This window comes from Neoarius graeffei, chromosome 12 (assembly GCF_027579695.1).
Source record: "Neoarius graeffei isolate fNeoGra1 chromosome 12, fNeoGra1.pri, whole genome shotgun sequence".
NCBI classification, from domain to species: domain Eukaryota; kingdom Metazoa; phylum Chordata; class Actinopteri; order Siluriformes; family Ariidae; genus Neoarius; species Neoarius graeffei.
Window position 1 is genome coordinate 81085664 of NC_083580.1, and position 20775 is coordinate 81106438.

The 20775-nt window shown below is 41.3% G+C and overlaps 1 protein-coding gene across 2 annotated transcripts in view; it reads left to right on the top strand.

The window, feature by feature from the left end:
* LOC132895710 (gamma-aminobutyric acid receptor subunit alpha-3-like) overlaps positions 1-20775 on the top strand; it is a 176020-nt gene that overhangs the window by 125981 nt on the left and 29264 nt on the right. For both annotated transcript variants that reach the window (XM_060936525.1, XM_060936526.1), the window contains exon 6: positions 12141-12284. In XM_060936525.1, coding sequence (XP_060792508.1) covers positions 12141-12284 — 144 coding nt within the window. The remainder of the gene's footprint in view (positions 1-12140; positions 12285-20775) is intronic.

A 20775-nucleotide genomic window follows, 5' to 3' on the forward strand; every position in this document is an offset into this window, starting at 1 on the left:
GAGATCCAGCCCACTTCGAATTCATATGGCTTCAGTTCATTTCTTTGATCATAACGTGGTTGTTAGTGTCAGACCGGCTGGTTTGAGTATGTCAGAAACTGCTGACCTCCCTGGATTTAACACACAACAGTCTCTAGAGGTTACACAGAATGGTGCCAAAAACAACAACAAAACATTCAGAAAGCATCAGTTCTGCAGGCAGATGAGAACCTCCTGACTGCTTTGAGCTGACAGGAAGTCTATGTTAACTCAAATAGCCACTCTTTACAGTCATGGTGAGCAGAAAAGCATCTCAACACATCGACACCACATTGGGTCCCGTCCCTGTTGGCCAAGAACAGAAATCTGAGGCAACAGTGGGCATGGAATCACCCAAACTGGACAGATGAAGATCAGATAAACATCACCTGGTCTGATTTCGTCTACCGAATCTTGATTTCTGCTCCGTGGACAGAATTTTGCACCATGGAATCAACCTTACCTTGTGTAAAAAGTTCAGGCTTGTGTTGGTGTATTGATATGGCGAATGTTTCCATTTTGCCATTTTATAACCGCTACTTCCTGTATGAGAACGTCACAGATTGTTCTCAAACTGGTTCCATGAACATGACAATGAGTTCAGGGGACTTCAGTGGCCTCCTCAGTCACCACATCTGAATCTGATGGGATGTGGTAGAACAGGAGATGAACGTCCAGCTCACAAATCTGCAGCAGTTATGTGATGTAATCATGTGAACATGGACCAAAGGAAAACTTTCAACACTTTGTGGAATCCATGTCACAAAGAATTTAGGCTGTTCTGAGATGAAGGGGTTTGGGGTCATACCCAGTATAAGTATTGGCTCAATGAAAAGCTTCAAAGCTTCAAAATGTACATCTCAAATGTCAGTTGAGTCGTTATGTCAGCATAACAGTTAAAGCACTCACCCAACTTCAGGACAACCAGGGACTGTAAATCTGATCATTTTCTAACTTTTTTAGTTTAAATCAAGAATGTAGCCACAGGCGCTGGAGATCACGGTGATATGGCAGTCATGTCACCATGAATAAAACATCCCCGCGGGCGATAAAACAAAAGGCTTCCACTCCTGCATATTCAGCTGCACCTTCCTCCTTCCAGCCAGCGGCCCTCGTTACGAAGGGCTCAGCACAGAGGGGCATCTCATTTGATCCTTCTCCATATCATCAGAAATCAGCCTGAATAGATGGTGAACAATCGGCTCTTTTATGCAACCGATGCTGTACGATCAGTGAGTAATTAGTGGCTTTTGTTAGCAGTTGACAATTATGAGCGTGCTCCCTCTTGCCTCCTCCTGCTGCATGTACCCTCTCATTCGCCTCATTCCCTAATCACTGCCTACTTCCATTTTAGCTCGCGCTGCCTGTCAAACTGTGCTCGGCAATCACAAGATACTTTTTTTTAAATACACTTTGAACTTTGGATCATGAAACTCAGAAAAGCAGAAGAACCGGGTGATTTATTTCTGGTTTAAATGAAGCACATTACCCCAACGATAATGAGGACGTAGAAAATCCTTCCATTTTTATTTTATAAAATAAGTGAGATGATGGAGAAAGATTTACTTTAAACAAAATGGTTTCCCAAAGAAAGAGGGAAAACGGAAACAAAAAGGAAGAGACGTCTTGAAGAGACTAATGCTAATCACTTCTACGTTAAAGACTGAAGGCAAGTAAGATTTAGCGATACGAGGACATGGGTTTTGGTACTGGTCTATATAAAGACTGAAATCTACTGTACTTATGCTGCATTAAACTTACCCAGAGTTACATCATTTTTGAGCTTGGCTGAGCTACAAAGTGTGGGGAAACCATCGACTGTAGAAAACATACGTAGATGGCGTGGCTTCATTGCCTCTATAGAAACGAAGCCAAAATACCTCTGCCATGTTGTCAAATTTGGAACCAGAGTCAAGACGAGATTCAAAGTTAGGTACACCCACTCTTTTGGTAGCCCTGCCCCCAAATTAATACAGTCACATTCTCTAATTGTCTTTATTACAACTATCCAGAGAGCTTAAAGGTCATAGGCAATGGTTGGAGGTGAAACGTAGAATATCAATTTTATTTTCTAGAAGAACGACCCAAAAAGCGAATACAATCTTCCTGGTGTCTAATTTGCACCCTAAAATTGAATAAAACTGTTAAAATATACTGTTTTGCCCAATTTTCGAAGGTTTGTTTACATCTCACTTATGCGCACTTTCACCGCCAGGGGGCCGTCATCGTGACATTATTTAAGCCAAACAGACCGGGAGCAGCTCTGTGTTTACTTGCGAACCAAACACACGTGTACGGACTTTGGTCGTGAGAGGTTGTGTAAAATGTCTGAAAGCGATAGCGATTTTGAAGTAAGAACTCTCCAAATTGAATATCGAGAGGTGAAACCGTATATGTATGAACCTATGGCCATGGCTCACTGGTTTGACTGCGCGGCCTCGGAATCGAACAGTGATTCGGCCGACTCTGATCGCGGTGACCCCGGACCTCAACAAGACTCGCGCCCAAACGATTTATCCTGGTAATTATGATTAAATTCCTACTTCCATCGTAATACTAAGTAAGAGCCCTTTTGAAGAATAATTAAACCGCCCTCCCTAGTGGATATAGGGAACGATTACTGGACAGTGTGCCAGTAGGCCACATTAGCCTGCCATCCGCGGCATTATACTATTTATAGCCGACTCTAAGCGAGGAAATATCCCTTTGTCTCATTTCCACAATGATTGTACAGGATCCCTCAGGATTCTTGACTTATCACTTGCAAGCAAAAGTAAAAATGTTTACCTCCAATCTTCTCCTTTTTGCTTGAGCGTTGCTGCGCCGTTTCTTCTCTGACTGCTTGATTTTGTTTCACGCGCACAATCCACTCTCTCCGCCTCGTCTCCTCTTCCGGAAAAAAACAACCCTCTGGCTTCACACGCACAACCCACTCTCTCCGCCTCTTCTCCTCTCTTGGAAAAAGGCAATGCACTCTCCCCGCCTCTTCTCCTTTTTCGGAAAAAGCCAACCCACTCACTCCGCCTCTTCTCCTTTTTTGGAAAAAAACCAATCCTCTCGCTCTGCCTCTTCTCTTTCTTCCGGAAAAAGCCAATGCACTCTCTCCGCCTCTTCTCCTCTCTTGGAAAAAGGTAAAAACTTCTTCCTGAACAGGTCCCGTTGTTACAGTTCACTGCACAACAGTAAGGCATGGGGGTTTTTCTTTGGAAATTCCCAAACGCACGTCTGCACTCAAGCCGAACAGCAATGTAAGTAAACGGAAGTGGACTCAACTCAAGCGGTTTGTTTGTCTTGAATGACGTCACGCGCCGAGCGGTCACGAAAATCACCGAACAGAAATTCGCCGCGATCCACACTAACTTATTTTAATTATTACTTATCAACAATACTTCTTGGGACCAGAAGAAAATTACAGAGGGTTTTTTAACATATAAAGTTTCAAATGTGCATAAATTGAAAACCGTTGCCTATGAGCTTTAAATAGTTTCAGCTGGAGATGGTTCATTAACATCGATGCTTGAACTGGAAATTTGTTGACATTTATGTGACTATCATTACCCATTCATCACCATTAAGTTAATACCTCGTTATTTGGGACATCTAGCTAGTCTGAGTACACTGTAAACTAAGGCTACATCCACACGACAACGGCAACGAGATTTTTTTTTTAGCGGGTAAAAAAATATCGCGTCCACATGGGCAATGGATCAGTAAAATATCAGGTACATATGGCAACGCAACGCTTGCTGAAAACGATGCAATACACATGCCACACCTCTACGTGCGCTGTAAGACGGTCCCATCGGAGACACCAGAACAATAGAAGAAGAAGTAGGACGCATGCGCATGTAACGGGTTTATTTTTTTCCACTTGCCATTGTGTGTAGTGGTGGGGAAATTCTGCGCTGGCCCTTTAAGAGCGCAGGTAGTTATGGCAACGAGGCGCTGGCCTCTTTCAGTTCGTTTTGGAAATGTAAGCGCCAATGCCACTGGACGTTTGCAGCCCGTCCTCAGCAGTGTATTTGTGTCTCATTTCTTCAGAATAAAAAGACTGGTGAACAACACAACGCCACATCTGTTACACGCATAAACCCCTTCTTCTACCCTGCGTGAAGCACTCACAGGAACAAACACACAACAACAAGAAGATGGCTGCGACTACGCGAGGAAATCGTGCCTTCTGTGTGCACAAATTAGTTTTATTAGTGTGCATAGTTTTATATAACTTAATTTTCTTATTGTGCGAGAACATTTTGAAAAGCATTTTTATATAATTTATATAACTTTTTATATTGTGTGTGAACATTTTGAAAAGCAGTCTTATCCAATAAAAAAAAGAAATTCAAGAAATGGTTCAGTTACTTGTTCATTTAAAAGAAAAACTGTATACAAAAGTGAATGCAATGCAGTGGTTCATACAAAACAGTCTGTTGAGGGTCTTCTGACCCTTTTCCCCTCTGCCTCCATTATAGTCAGGTAACTGCTGCTTTGTGTGGAAGGCTGTACTTTCTGTTCATCAAAGCAGGTGTAAATTGTCTGTCTGGCAGGTCAGTCAGGTTAATGTGTAAGCAATTTCAATTTCTGTTGTTACGAATGATGCGCACGAGAGTGCTGCTTGTTCTAGTCATGTGGTTGTGACGTCATCGTAAACAAATCCGTTCTACTCATCCAGACGACTTCGCAACGGCGCCGTTGCCAGATTTTTTCACTCTGGAACCCGTTCTCAAAAGATTTCGTTTTGGGGCACCCAAAACGCCGGTGCTGTGTGGACGCCAGGCCAAAACGATAAACAATTTTATCAGATTCACCTGAATCTGTTGCCATGTGGACAGGGCCTAAGTAGTCTACTCATAAAATCATCCTATGGTAATTGGTAGTGTGATGAACAAGTGGCTTTTGTGCAAATTCCAATAGCTGGTTGCTGGATATCGTTAATACTGAAATAATATACGGTAGCTATCAAAGTAGCTATATGGCTAGGTAGCCTTTTCCTGCGAAATCTCTCAATGTTTGTTTCAAATGTTTTTAATAGAAATGCCTAACAGTTGGTATTAGTGTATAGTGTACAGAAAAGTTCATATAAGTAGGTATATATAGGTTGCTGGTTCAATTCCCTGGACCAGCAAGAATGGCAAGGCACCTAAACCCTAATTGTCAAGTCAAGTTTATTTGTATAGCACTTTTAACAATAAACATTGTCGCAAAGCAGCTTTACAGAATTTGAACGACTTAAAATATGAGCTAATTTTAATTGCTAATTCTAATTGCTCCCCAGGTTGCTCTGGGTATGTTGTACATTGCTCTGAATAAGAGCATCTGCTAAATGCCATTAATGTAATATAATGGTAAGTTCTGTGGTTCATTTAGCTGGATGGCTATAGCCGGTCTCTTCCGGGCCAAGGCTGTCGATCACGTCATTCCTAAACGTATCCATGCCTTCTTACAATATAGTACCATAATGTTTTAAAAACTAATTTCTGGAGGAAAATAAAAAATTTGCATATCAGTGAAGGGAAAACTAACTGTTTGAATTAGACACGGCAGATAGAAAGACAATTTAGATAAGAAAAGTGACATGGAGGGGGGAAAAAGGCTGTCACTGAAACACGTGGGGATGGGCAGGGCTAGAAATTGTACTACAACCAGCCAGCAGTGGGGCTAGACCTTTGGTGGCTTGACTTTTTAGAGACAATAGAACAGTCGATGGGAAAAACCATGAAAGCCTGTGTTTTGTTAGCAGCAGTGAGCAATAGTGATCATGAGTTCATGATGTTTTTATTTCCAAAACTGTGAACTGCACAATCAGTTCTAGGTTTAAACAACTAACATGTCTATGTTGATCGAGCCAAATGTTTGAGTAGTAAAGTGATATTTTATATACTGCTGATGTTGTGAGTGAGCAGCGTATGCTGAAGTCACAGGCGAGCTGGATCCTATCCCAGCTGACTACGGGCGAAAGGCGGGGTTCACCCTGGACAAGTCACCAGGTCATCACAGGGCTGACACATAGACACAGACAACCATTCACACTCACATTCACACCTACGCTCAATTTAGAGTCACCAGTTAACCTAACCTGCATGTCTTTGGACTGTGGGGGAAACCGGAGCACCCGGAGGAAACCCACGCGGACACGGGGAGAACATGCACACTCCGCACAGAAAGGCCCTCGCCGGCCACGGGGCTCGAACCCGGACCTTCTTGCTGTGAGGCGACAGCGCTAACCACTACACCACTGTGCCGCCAATTCACAGCATGTTATGCTCATTTGTAATGTTCAGACTCATCGATACTGCTATGAGTGCTCAGGTCAGCTGTTCTCACACTCATAAAGATGCAAAAGAACAAAAAATATATAAAAGCACCTTATTGATGAGGACAGTCAGATGAAGATGGAGCATGGCCAGACTAGTTCAATAACTACTCTTTACAACCATGGTGAGCAGAAAAGCATCTCAAAGTACAACCTTGAGATGGATGAGCTGAAACCACACAGGGTTCTTCTCCTGTCAGGCAAGAACAGGATCCTCCTACTCAAGAACCTCCTGCTACATGATTGGCTGACTAGATAATTGCATGAATGACTGAATAGATAGAATTGCTTTCAACATTGTTAAACATGGGTGAGAACGACTGAAAAGAAAATACATCCTTTTTTGTTGTTGTTCTGTTCGAGAGTTTGTGTTTTTATGTCACCATGGAGTGATTATATTCAAAATGGAGTTTATATTTTTCCTTCTGTTTGCTTTCTCTGTTGGTGTTCTGGGTTTAAATTAAGTAACTACATTTAAGGTTGTCCTCATTCCGTTTGCTGAAAGAAGGCGACACTTTTGCCCTTTTCACTCCCCATAAGCTGAACTGACTGTAAATAAACCTCTCTGTGCTCGCTGCCTGCTGCAAACTCTATATCAGAAGTCTGAACAATCCACTTCATTGCCAGTTACAATTCATTATAGATGAAAAGGCATTAAATTTTATGTGTTGAGCCTTTGATTATTGGCTTTCGAACTGAATAAAATAATATCTTTTCTCTCTGGACATTAAAATTTCATTAGCAAATCCTCTGTGAATTTGGTTTCTATTCCAAATCCCTTTTTTTTTTTGCAGTTACTGCTTTATATACCTTGGATTTAGCATAATGTAACAATAAATTAATTAATTTTTTTCCTGGCCCGGTTTCCATCAAATCCTGCGCTCTGATTGGCTGGCGAGTGGGTCCGTATCCTATGGTACAGACCCCAGTTACGGACCTCTGGCGACTTGCTCGTTCACAACAACAACAAACATAGGAGCAATTTTTGTTAACATTTATTTTTGCATTTCTCAGGAGAATAGCATTAATTTTACAGCATGGACAGCGATAACGACAGTGTTCACAGCGAAAGCGAGTTTTACGACCCTGAGGAGGAAGAAATAAAAGAAAATATTTCAGGAGAAAGCTAAAAACCTGTAACTTGCTAACGCCGAGCAAAAACATGGCTGAATCCTGAATGACTCCTATTTGTATAAATAGGGGACTACATAGGTGGCAAAATGTAGTTTTTTTCCTGCCATGGAAGTGCACTTGTATACCGAGGAGGAAGCCATTTGCATTAGAGCCGTGAATGAGGATTCAAAATGGCGGCTCGGCTCGGTTTTCCCTTTCGGGCGCTCTTGTTTTCTGTTAGAATTTGGTAAAGAAAAAAAAAGTATTTACCAGCTTAAGGGCGTTCCATATGGTGAAATACCGTGACCTCGGCCTTGAATACTGACCTTGGCCCAGAGGGCCTCGCTCAGTACTTTCAAGACCTCGGTCACGGTATTCCACGATACGGACCTCCCAGCTGGTAAATAACAAATATATATTTATATATATCGCTTGCTCCCTTTGGTTAGTGACTGTGATATCGATATTGGTTCTGAGCGATTTATATTCAAAGACGAAGCTTGCATTATAGAGCAGAGAGCACTCTGTAATTGTTAGCACTCACACTGCATGACAATTAAGATGTATACAGTAGATTTATATGTATAATATATAAACATGTGGCAAAGGAGTATTTTACAAGCACGGTTTGGGTTAATTTTTTCTCTTAAAAGGAAGGATTGCTGCAAAAAAAAATACACATTTTATCTGGATGGGTGTGGGCTATTCCCGGATGACCCCGCCCCATCTACAGAACACATTGGCTCAGTAAATTGTTGATGAGTATGAAAATTGTGAGTCATCAAAACAAGCAATAAAAATATAATTGATTGTTTATTAAAAAAAAGTCTGACTATAAAGATAGTCTGCAACCAGTTTCATCGATTAGTTGGCCCATGTTATGAAGCAAACTGTGGTGCGATATGTCACTTTATTAAGACTGAAATTTGAAAGGAAACAGCGGAGCACATTACAACAGAGAAAACCGTTCAACCAAATTCCTCTTAAGTATGCAAGCTCTTTTTACATTACACTACTCTCGGCCTCATGACATAATGTGCTATCATGTGAGCAGTATTTCTATTTGCCATCAATTTTTGTGGCCAATGTGCGAAACGTTGAAAGTGCAATGTTCTTGGTTGAACCTGCCTCTTGATTTTATTTATTATCTCTCCTCTCCTACCATTAACTAACATCATCTCTAGACATGAGACAGAATATCATTGCCTCGAATATCGCGATACGAAATACTGGTGAGACAAATTTTTCTTCCCTGATGTGTTTCACAGTATTTCTGTTCAATATTCATTATAATCTCTACCTCTTCTGGCACACTGGGCAACAGCAGCAGCAGCAGAGGGAGTCGCATACATAGCATGAAGTTTGCGAGTGGGATCCTGTCTCGAAGCATGCTTTAATTAATAGTCCAAAATTTAAGCTGATCAAAATGAAATGTCCTGGTGCACGTTTCAAAAACGCAAGGCTTGCAGCACTGCTGAATATTTTTACACTGTCCAGAACTCTCAGCAGATCTGTAGTGTAGCCATCTGAAAGGTAGTTACCGTAAACTGATGTACAGTGGTGCTTGAAAGTTTGTGAACCCTTTAGAATTTTCTATATTTCTGCAAAAATATGGCATAAAACATCCTCAGATTTTCACACAAGTCCTAAAAGTAGATAAAGAAAACCCAGTTAAACAAATGAGACAAAAATATTATACTTGGTCATTTATTTATTGAGGAAAATGATCCAATATTACACATCTGTGAGTGGCAAAAGTATGTGAACCTCTAGGATAAGCAGTTGATTTGAAGGTGAAATTAGAGTCGGATGTTTTCAATCAATGGGATGACAATCAGGTGTGAGTGGGCACCCTGTTTTATTTAAAGAACAGGAATCTATCAAAGTCTGATCTTCACAACACATGTTTGTGCAAGTGTATTATGGCACGAACAAAGGAGATTTCTGAGGACCTCAGAAAAAGCGTTGTTGATGCTCATCAGGCTGGAAAAGGTTACAAAACCATCTCTAAAGAGTTTGGACTCCACCAATCCACAGTCAGACAGATTGTGTACAAATGGAAGAAATTCAAGACCAGTGTTACCGTCCCCAGGTGTGGTCGACCAACAAAGATCACTCCAAGAGCAAGGTGTGTAATAGTCGGCAAGGTCATAAAGGACCCCAGGGTAACTTCTAAGCAACTGAAGGCCTCTCTCACATTGGCTAGTGTTAATGTTCATGAGTCCACCATCAGGAGAACACTGAACAACAGTGGTGTGTATGTCAGGGTTGCAAGGAGAAAGCCACTGCTCTCCAAAAAGAACATTGCTGCTCGTCTGCAGTTTGCTAAAGATCACGTGGACAAGCCAGAAGGCTATTGGAAAAATGTTTTGTGGACGGATGAGACCAAAATAGAACACTTTGGTTTAAATGAGAAACGTTATGTTTGGAGAAAGGAAAACACTGCATTCCAGCATAAGAACCTTATCCCATCTGTGAAACATGGTGGCGGTAGTATCATGGTTTGGGCCTGTTTTGCTGCATCTGGGCCAGGACGGCTTGCCATCATTGATGGAACAATGAATTCTGAATTATACCAGAGAATTCTAAAGGAAAATGTCAGGACATCTGTCCATGAACTGAATCTCAAGAGAAGGTGGGTCATGCAGCAAGACAACGACCCTAAGCACACAAGTCGTTCTACCAAAGAATGGTTAAAGAAGAATAAAGTTAATGTTTTGGAATGGCCAAGTCAAAGTCCTGACTTTAATCCAATCAAAATGTTGTGGAAGGACCTGAAGTGAGCAGTTCATGTGAGGAAACCCGCCAACATCCCAGAGTTGAAGCTGTTCTGTACGGAGGAACGGGCTAAAACTCCTCCAAGCCGGTGTGCAGGACTGATCAACAGTTACCGCAAACGTTTAGTTGCAGTTATTGCTGCACAAGGGGGTCACACCAGATACTGAAAGCAAAGGTTCACATACTTTTGCCGCTCACAGATCTGTAATATTGGATCATTTTCCTCAATAAATAAATGACCAAGTATAATATTTTGTCTCATTTGTTTAACTGGGTTCTCTTTATCTACTTTTAGGATTTGTGTGAAAATCTGATGATGTTTCAGGTCATATTTATGCAGAAATATAGAAAATTCTAAAGGGTTCACAAACTTTCAAGCACCACTGTATATACTATGAGTACTTCGGTTTCTATGACAGCTGGATTGACTGCAGTCTGAAATGCGGGTTAAAATCAACGCCTGTGTGCTGTGCTTGAATTATTCATTCAGTGCTCAATTCAGTGATTTAGCCTATGAGACGTTTCCTCATTTCAAAACACAACTTGTGTGTGAAGTCAGGCGTGAAGTCCCGAATAACTGTGACAAGTACCATGTTGTTACTGCCAGACGATTTGGGCAGAACAGCAACTCTGGGTCAGCAGTGTTGAGTACTGACAACCGGTGGTATGAGTAGGAACAACTCATGAACCAGTGGCAGCATATTGGACGTCCAAGCTTAGTGATGCATAGGAGTAACGAAGGCATTCCCTTCTGGTCCAAAACCAACAGAAGGGCTACTATGGGACAAGTCGCAGAACATTTTAATGAGTGTTACAGGAGCAATGTGTTACACAGTGCATAGCACCCTGCTCCATATGGGGCTTTGTAGCATGTGACGAATAGTTCAAGAATGTTGCCCTGGCCTCCAAGTTCCCCAGATCTCAGTCCGATCTGTGTGATGTGCTTGAACAAGTCCGATCCACAGTAACTCCACTCCACACCTTACAGGACTTAAAGGATCTGCAGCTAACATCTTGGTGTCAGATACCATAGGGCACCTTCAGAGGTCTTGTAGAGACCATGCCTCTGTGGATCGGAGCTGGAGGACCAGCCGGATATTAGTCAGGTGGTTATAATGTTTTGTCTCATTGGTGTATATTTTAATAAATGTTCTGTGCCAAGTCATCAACATCAACGTCCTGTTTTCAGTTCTCACTGAAGTCAATCACAAAAAGAGTCGATTCACTGATTCCAGGCGTTGAAAAGTAAGAGTTGACTCCAAAGCTTTGGAGTCGATTCTACACAATTTAGTGAGACAATGAGATGTTTAGATATTCATTTTGAATTTGTCTGGTTGCAATTGAACAAAACAGGACTTGAAACTCCAGTAAGACATCTCATCTCATTATCTGTAGCCGCTTTATCCTGTTCTACAGGGTCGCAGGCAAGCTGGAGCCTATCCCAGCTGACTACGGGCGAAAGGCGGGGTTCACCCTGGACAAGTCGCCAGGTCATCACAGGGCTGACACATAGACACAGACAACCATTCACACTCACATTCACACCTACGCTCAATTTAGAGTCACCAGTTAACCTAACCTGCATGTCTTTGGACTGTGGGGGAAACCGGAGCACCCGGAGGAAACCCACGCGGACACGGGGAGAACATGCAAACTCCGCACAGAAAGGCCCTCGCCGGCCACGGGGCTCGAACCCGGACCTTCTTGCTGTGAGGCGACAGCGCTAAACACTACACCACCGTGCCGCCACCCAGTAAGACATATAGTTGCAAAAATAAAGGAACTTGTTCAGAAGCAGTAAAAAAAAATTTACACAATAGCAGTACTTTGTTAGTTTGTGTGTCTCATATTTTAATTGCTGAATTGAAATACTCTATTTAAACATAAATAAATGTTCACCATCCTCTGTCTCTATCAGATGCTTACACCAACAATGAGGTGGTCTACATCTGGACAGCGGATGACGATAAGTCCGTTTCCGTGGCTCCAGACGGCTCCCGTCTCAACCAGTATGACCTGCTGGGACACGTCATAGGCAAGGAGACCATCAGCTCTAGCACAGGTAGCCATCCATCCATCCATCCATCCATTATCTGTAGCTGCTTATCCTGTACAGGGTCGCGGGCGGGCTGGAGCCTATCCCAGCTGACTGTGGGTGAGAGGCGGGGTTCACCCTGGACAAGTCACCAGGTCATCGCAGGGCGACACACAGAGACACACAACCATTCACACTCACATTCCAAAAACTAGTCTTGGAAGCAAAATGTATGAGGAAATGTATGCTCACAGAATTACAGAAAACCTTTTGCTACAGTAAATCAGAGGAGTGTAACGCTGACAATATTTGTATTTATACTCTAAGCGGGCGTGGTCTAGACCAAAAATGGAAGCTTTATTCACCACCTGAACTTCTGCAGTTCCTCAACCTCAGCTACATCACTCAAGTTCATGATCGCTCTCAACCAAACACCCCATGGAATTTTCTGGAAAGCTGTCTAACTCATGTAATGCAGTAAGCCAGGGAACTGTCTTTCAAAACAACAATATTTTATGATCAGCAAAAGTCACTTAATAGCATTTTATCAGATTTATTTGTTACATTTTCCAGAAAGACCAGAAAAGTTGGGTGGAAAGTTTTGCTACTGTATCAGCCAAAACACAGTGCTACCACGAGTCAAAATGAGTCTTTACACCATTAATAAAGATGAAGATGAAAAACATACACAGTAACTGAACATGTTAATAATTTTACCATTATTTAAATGAATATTTTTGGAGACCCCAGCAGAGATATTCTGCCCTGTGGCTCTATAAATAAAAGCATATTTATTTTATGAATTTTGGGCCAGTTTGTGCACAAACAGAGGAGAAATATGGTTTTATTTTGGAGTTCAGTAAGGCAGTGTTTAGGTTGCACTGCTGCAGAAAACACTGACAGCCATGAAGGCAGCCATGGCCTGAAGGTTCGAGAAGCAGCCTTGGGGCCAAAGGGTCACCGGTTTGATTCCTGGGATCGGCAGGAAAACTGTGAGGGGAGTTGAGTGAATGAGCAGCACTCCCTCTGTATCATGGCTGAAGTGCCCTTGAGCAAGGCATCTAACCCCTAACTGCTCCCCAAGCGCTGTAGCATAGCTGCCCATTGCTCTGGGTATGTGTGTGTGCTCATTGCTCACTTGTGTGTGCATTTGTGTGTTCACTGCTTCAGATGGGTTAAATACAGTGGAGGAATTTTGCCGTGCTTGAGTGTACCGTACATGTGCCAAATAAAGGCTTCTTCAATAGATTAAAAAAAAAAACAGAAGAATGATGTGCTTCCTGTTTGTAAATGAACGTCATCTTCACAAACTGAGAGCTTTATATAAAGTATGAAAATGGGATTCCAGTCCTAATGCACTTCTTAGTCACAACCAGAAGCTTTCTTGGGGGGAAAAAATGAAGACTGCACCTCCTAATCGTATCTGCATTCATATTCACATCACACATGAACACAGCTTTCTAATCAGACTAATGTGTTCCTGTAGTTCAGTTCCTGTAGTAAATACATCATATCTTGCGACTTGTAAACACATGCATGCGTGTTATAGGTCATCTTTTATCCGTAGGAGGTTGATTCACCTGAACAAACAAACAGATCTTTAGATTTATTCATAAATCTGTATTGATCGGACAGAGGTGCAGCCGTCCTGTTCGAATTTTCAATTTCAAAACGTCACGTTTCTGTTTATGAACAGCAAGACAACCTACGTGGATAAACTTTCTGTATGGTCCCTTTGTGTGTGTGTGTGTGTGTGTGTGTGTGCGCGCGCGCCTGGCTTACAAATTCCATTTGTGTCTGTTTGTAAAGTAATTTATCTGGCCTGCTTTGCAAGCACTGAGCTCATCGATTGCTTTCTGCCGCAGTTATTGGGGCCACTGCAGCCCGGGTGAAGAGTGAAGGGCTTGTTGATTGTGTTTCTGTGTGCTTTTGTGCTGGAAATGTATATTTTTAGTTCCCTTCTCAGATCAACAGAGTGGATGTGTGGGAAAAAAAATAAAAAGGCTAAAAAAAAATTGGTCAAATCAAAACATTTCCCCATTCTTGTCTTTTTGAGTGTAACGTGATGGATGTATGCGCTCAACAACTCTTCCTGACACGGTTTCAGATGAGCATCTCTCGTTACCAGAGCCACTCAGATCGTTTTCTCTCTAGCTGTTTTGAAGGACGGAGTGTCTTGAAAGTGTCCACTCAAAAAAAAGAAGAAGAAGAAGGTAGTAAACAGCAGCTGATGCCCAGAGCAGTGCGGTTTTATCAAAGAGCACATGCTCCGACTTAAGATTGAGCTGCTCATGAATTTTTTAAGTAAAAGGCAAAATATTCTCCCAACCTTCTGGATGTCTAATGTGGAAAAGAACTGCACAGATACAACCCAGTGCAGTTGGATGGGATGAAGGTGGTGTTGACTCCTGCCCTATTTAAAACCAGTTCTTAGATTTATGTCAGTCGGCAACAAATTATATCCAATTTACCAGTGTGGGTGATTATTCATTCATTTAATTTTAAATTCTGAATCTTGGCAGTGTGATGTTGATTTTACCCTACTGATGATTTTTTTAAAAATCATGATAATTTAATCGTGCAGATCTGATGGCCTTTAAAAAAATCATGAAAATGAGCATTTCTACCATTTCAGCTTTAAAGGAACAGTCCACCGTACTTCCATAATGAAATATGCTCTTATCTGAATTGAGACGAGCTGCTCCGTACCTCTCCGAGCTTTGCGTGACCTCCCAGTCAGTCAGACGCAGTCAAACGCGCTGTCACTCCTGTTAGCAATGTAGCTAGGCTCAGCATGGCCAATGGTATTTTTTGGGGCTGTAGTTAGATGTGACCAAACTCTTCCGCGTTTTTCCTGTTTACATAGGTTTATATGAGCAGTGATATGAAACAAGTTCAGTTACACAAATTGAAACGTAGCGATTTTCTATGCTATGGAAAGTGCGCACTATAATGACAGGCGTACTAACACCTTCTGCGCGCTTCGGCAGCGCATTGATATCTGAGCTCCGTATCAATGCTCTGCCGAAGCGCGCAGAAGGTGTTAGTACGCCTCTCATTATAGTGCACACTTTCCATAGCATAGAAAATCGCTACGTTTCAATTTGTGTAACTGAACTTGTTTCATGTCACTGGTCATATAAACCCATGTAAACAGGAAAAACGCGGAAGAGTTTGGTCGCATCTAACTACAGCCCCAAAAAATACCATTGGCCATGCTGAGCCTAGCTACATTGCTAACAGGAGTGACAGCGCGTCTGACTGCGTCTGACTGACTGGGAGGTCGCGCAAAGCTCGGAGAGGTACGGAGCAGCTCGTCTCAATTCAGATAAGAGCATATTTCATTATGGAAGTACGGTGAACTGTTCCTTTAAGGAGAGTATTGGAGGTGCGTTTTATCACTTTATAATTATCATGACCATTAGCATTATTTGTGAAGTGTTAGATTTGACACTTCACTGTCAAACTATTGAATATTTTTTAACCAAATTGTTTTGGTGGCATCCCTAATAATAAATACAGTAAACTGATGTTAACTATTAAAAAAAAAACATTGCTCTCTAAGTGGAACACAGTGATTGTTTTGATTTCATTAATGTGAATAAAATCTTTCTTGCGAGAGCGCCGTGAGTCCACGATGCGAGAGCAGGTGAGATAGAAGGAAGGCGGTGGGGCTTCCGGGTGGCGTTGGTTAATATCTAAGAGTTCGAAACACCTGCGCAAATCAGTCCAGATTCATATGTTGATTGGATCATTTTCTGTGTTATCAGGGAGAAAAAGAAGACTTGAGCGTATTTTTGAGCGATGTCTCGTACTAGTGTACTCTGAAGTGTAAAGGTTGGCAGGTCTGGGAACATAATGTAGTAGTATTATAGTATTAGAGTAAACGTCACTGGATGTCATTGTAGCATAACATTGTGTAGAGATGATTAAATCGTTATATCACACACACCTACTCTCTGACACTCCCTTTAGTTCCCTACTTTTTTTTTTCCAGTTCAGTCCATTGTGACATGGACAAAACATTAGAGATCACAGGAAAGCACTTGAGACTCAGCACTTTACAGGGATAAGGCTTTATCCTGAATTAGTGAGTGCTTCAGGAGAGAAATGGCAGTTCCTGAGACATGTTTAAATAACACTAGTCTAAATTGGCTGTGATGATGGTGGTGCTTTGCATTGCCTTGCCTGTGGACACGGCTGTTTTTACAGTCTTCCGTGGAAAAGCTGGAAAAGATCAATGACTCTCTCAGTTTATTGTCAAGGACAAGGGACATTTATTATTCTCTGTTTAATTGTCTCCTGCCTTCGAGTGTGGATGGAGGAGGATGATGAGGACATGTTCAGGAGCTGATACAGCTCTGAATTGCCACCTCTGATCATGTACAAATCTCAAAGGACCAAGATAGCATCATTAAAGAGAGAAACAGACATTTTCAAACTGAGTTTATTGAAAGTAAGGCAAGGCCAGTCATATATCTCGTTTGTTTATATAGAAATACATTACTTGTATCTGTTTTTTAAATGATTGAGCTGCAGATCTTTCATACCTGTTTAAATTTACCCACAGCACAATTAAATGAACACCATATATCACACTTTGTGTGCTTCCAAGAACCTCATCACGAAGATGAATCCAAGCCCACACATTCCTGAGTGTATTAAGCTCTAAAGGCTTATGACTTGTAAGTTTGACACTTGTGAGTTCTAGAAAGATTTGAGAATAGACAATGGGTGCAAATCTAAACCAGAAATCCCTGACACATCAGCAGGGGAGGAAACAGTACAGAGAAACCGTGCTGAAGTAAAAGTATGGGTACTGGGTCAAAAAGAGATTAAAAAGTCTAAAGTCTTGAGAAAAAGTATCTATATTTGAACACATTCAAGTATAAACATTTTGAACTGATGAAAACGAGCTAACCACGAGTTCATATAGCCAATCCTGTACGACTAGCTAATCGCTAAGCAGCAACATTCTGCGAACTCACGCAAACCTGGACTCTGTCTTGCTGGTTAGAGAATGCTGAAAGCCTTTTCTGGAATAAATGCTAAGACACATTAACAGTGTTAAATTTTGTCAATGAAAATTTTGACGATAAGTATTCCTTGACAACCTTTTATTTCATGACTAAATTGTAATGACAGTATGACAAGAAAATTACAGCAAAACCTCTGTTCCCATCTTAAAGCTCTAGGGCACATTTTACAACAAGTATCATGAAACTGTCTGAGAAAATTATGACTAAAACATTGACTAAAATTCTGCTAAATCTTAAATAAAACAATAAAAAAGACTAAAATGCAACTACATTATTTGCAGTGACTCAGACTAAAACTCATCTCATCTCATTATCTCTAGCCGCTTTATCCTTCTACAGGGTCGCAGGCAAGCTGGAGCCCACCCCAGCCGACCACGGGCGAAAGGCGGGGCACACCCTGGACAAGTCGCCAGGTCATCACAGGGCTGACACATAGACACAGACAACCATTCACACTCACATTCACACCTACGCTCAATTTAGAGTCACCAGTTAACCTAACCTGCATGTCTTTGGACTGTGGGGGAAACCGGAGCACCCGGAGGAAACCCACGCAGACACGGGGAGAACATGCAAACTCCACACAGAAAGGCCCTCGCCGGCCCCGGGGCTCGAACCCAGGACCTTCTTGCTGTGAGGCGACAGCGCTAACCACTACACCACCGTGCCGCCTCAGACTAAAACTAAATTTAAAATTCTTGTCAAAATTAACACTGCACATTAACAAACAAAATTGAACCAACTACAGTGTCTTGCAAAAGTATTCATCCCCCTTGGTGTTTGTCCTGTTTTGTCGCATTACAAGCTGGAATTAAAATGGATTTTTGGAGGGTTAGCACCATTTGATTTACACAACATGCCGACCACTTTAAAGGTGCAAATTGTTGTTTTATTGTGACACAAACAATAATTAAGATGAAAAAACAGAAATCTGGAGTGTGCATAAGTATTCACCCCCTTTCGTATGAAACCCCTAAATAAAAGCTGGTCCAACCAATTCACTTCATAAGTCACATAATTAGTTGATTAAGATCCACGTGTGTGCAATCAAAGTGTCACATGATCTGTCACATGATGTCTGTATAATAGGGTGCATCAGTTGCCCCCTAAAAATGAAAAGTTCCTCCGATCATGATGCATTTTTGTTTTTATGTTCCTTTTGGTAAGAAAACACACTGGGTGAAATATTTTGACAAAATTCAAAAGTTTAATGGTGGCACCAGGAGCTCAAAGTTATGGAAAAAGCTGCTATTTTATGACTTTTATGACAAAATTTCGATCACTTTTCATGAAACATTATGGCACCTTATAGAGTATACCAAATATCTTAGATACTGTAGACAGTATGTCTGGAATGTCTAAAAATATTTGGAGGTTTATTTTAGGGTGTCACTAGCATTATCTATCAATGTTATAACCCTGGTTTTAAGCTTGCCGCCTATGCATATACTAGCCCCTATTAAATGCAAAGGTTCTTAACATGATCTCTGGGTCACAAGAAATCAATAAATGGAGTCCAACATTGTGATTCAAACCTTACGCGAAAACATAAAATAAGCATTTTTTGGCAAAAAATGAACCTCATGGTGCCACCATTAGACTTTTGAATATGGTCAAAAAATTTTACAGGATGTCTTTATTGGTGAAAAGGAACACCGAAACAAAAATGCATCAGATTTTATGAAAGTGAGGGCAACTGATGCACCCTACTGTATAAATCAACCTGTTCTGGAAGGACCTTGACTCTAAGCAAGCAACATGAAAACCAAGGAGCCTCCAAACAGGTCAGAGACAAAGTTGTGGAGAAGTACAGATCAGGGCTGGGTCATAAAAAATATCCCAAACTTTGAATATCCCACGGAGCACCATTAAATCCATTATAGCAAAATGGAAAAAATATGGCACCACTACAAACCTGACAAGAGAAGACCCCGCCCACCAAAACTCACAGACCGGGCAAGGAGGGCATTAATCAGAGATGCAACAAAGACACCAAAGATAACACTGAAGGAGCTGCAAAGATCCACAGTGGAGATGGGAGCATCTGTCTATAGGACCACTTTAAGCCGTACACTCCACAGAGTGGGCGGGGCTTTATGGAACCGTGGCCAGAAAAAAGCCATTGCTTAAGAAAACACATTTGGAGTTTGTCCAACAGCATGTGGCAGACTCCCCAAACACATGGAAGAAGATTCTCTGGTCAAATGAGACAAAAATTGATCTTTTGGGCCATCATGGGAAATGCCATGTGTGGTGCAAACCCAACACTCTGAGAACACCATTCCTACAGTGAAGCATGGTGGTGGCAGCATCATGCTGTGGGGATGTTTTTCATCTGCAGGAACAAGAAAGCTGGTCAGGACTGAAGGAAAGATGGACAGCACTAAATACAGGGCAGTTCTGGAGGAAAACCTCTTTGAGTGGGCCAGAGGTTTGAGACTGGGACGAAGGTTCACGTTCCAGCAGGACAATGACCCTAAATATACTGCTAAAGCTACACTGGAGTGGTTTAAAGGGAAACATTTAAATGTCTTGGAATGGCCTAATCAAAGCCCAGACCTCAATCCAATTAAGAATCTGTGGCAGAACTTGAAGATTGCTGTACGCCAATGCAACCCATCTAACTTGAAGGAGTTGGAGCAGTTTTGCCTTGAGGAATGGGCAAAAATCTCAGTGGCTAGATGTGCTAAGCTAATAGAGACACACCCCAAGAGACTTGCAGCTGGAATTGCAGCAAAAGGTGGCTCTATAAAGTATTGACTTGGGGGGGGGTGAATACCTATGCACACTCCAGGTTTCTGTTTATTTATTTATTTATTTATTTTCATCTTAATTATTGTTTGTTCAATATTATTACAGGACAAACACCAAGGGGGATGAATACTTTTGCAAGACACTGTAGCTAATTTGACAAACTAATATACAAAACTTAACTGGTGAACGAATTTAACAAACTAATGTTCATAATATAAATAGGTAACTAATGTAAAATGTTCAAAACTCAGTTAGCTAACTGTTTTTTAAACTAATGTACAAAATCTAACTAACGAGATAAAATACCAAACAAAAGTACAAAACTTTACTAACTAGCTAATGGTTAAAAACTATTGTACAAATCCTAACTAGCTGTCTAATAACAAAACAAATGTACAAATCTTAACTACCTAGCTAATTTTACCAACAAATATACAAAACTTAATGAGATAATTAATTAAAAAGAAAACGTGCAAAACTTTACTGTCTAGCTAATTTAAAAACTAGGTAATTAGCAAAAACCCAATGCATAAAATGTAACTAGCTTGCTCATTTAACAAACAAATGTACAAAATCTAGCGAGCTAACTAGGTACCTAATTTAACAAAATGATGTAATGTCAGCCCTCTCAATATATTTCTGAGAAAGGGGCAAGTAAGAAAGAGTAGTAGGCAGAGGTTAAGCCAGGGATCCCAGCAGTAATTGAAAAAAAAATGGAGGCATGT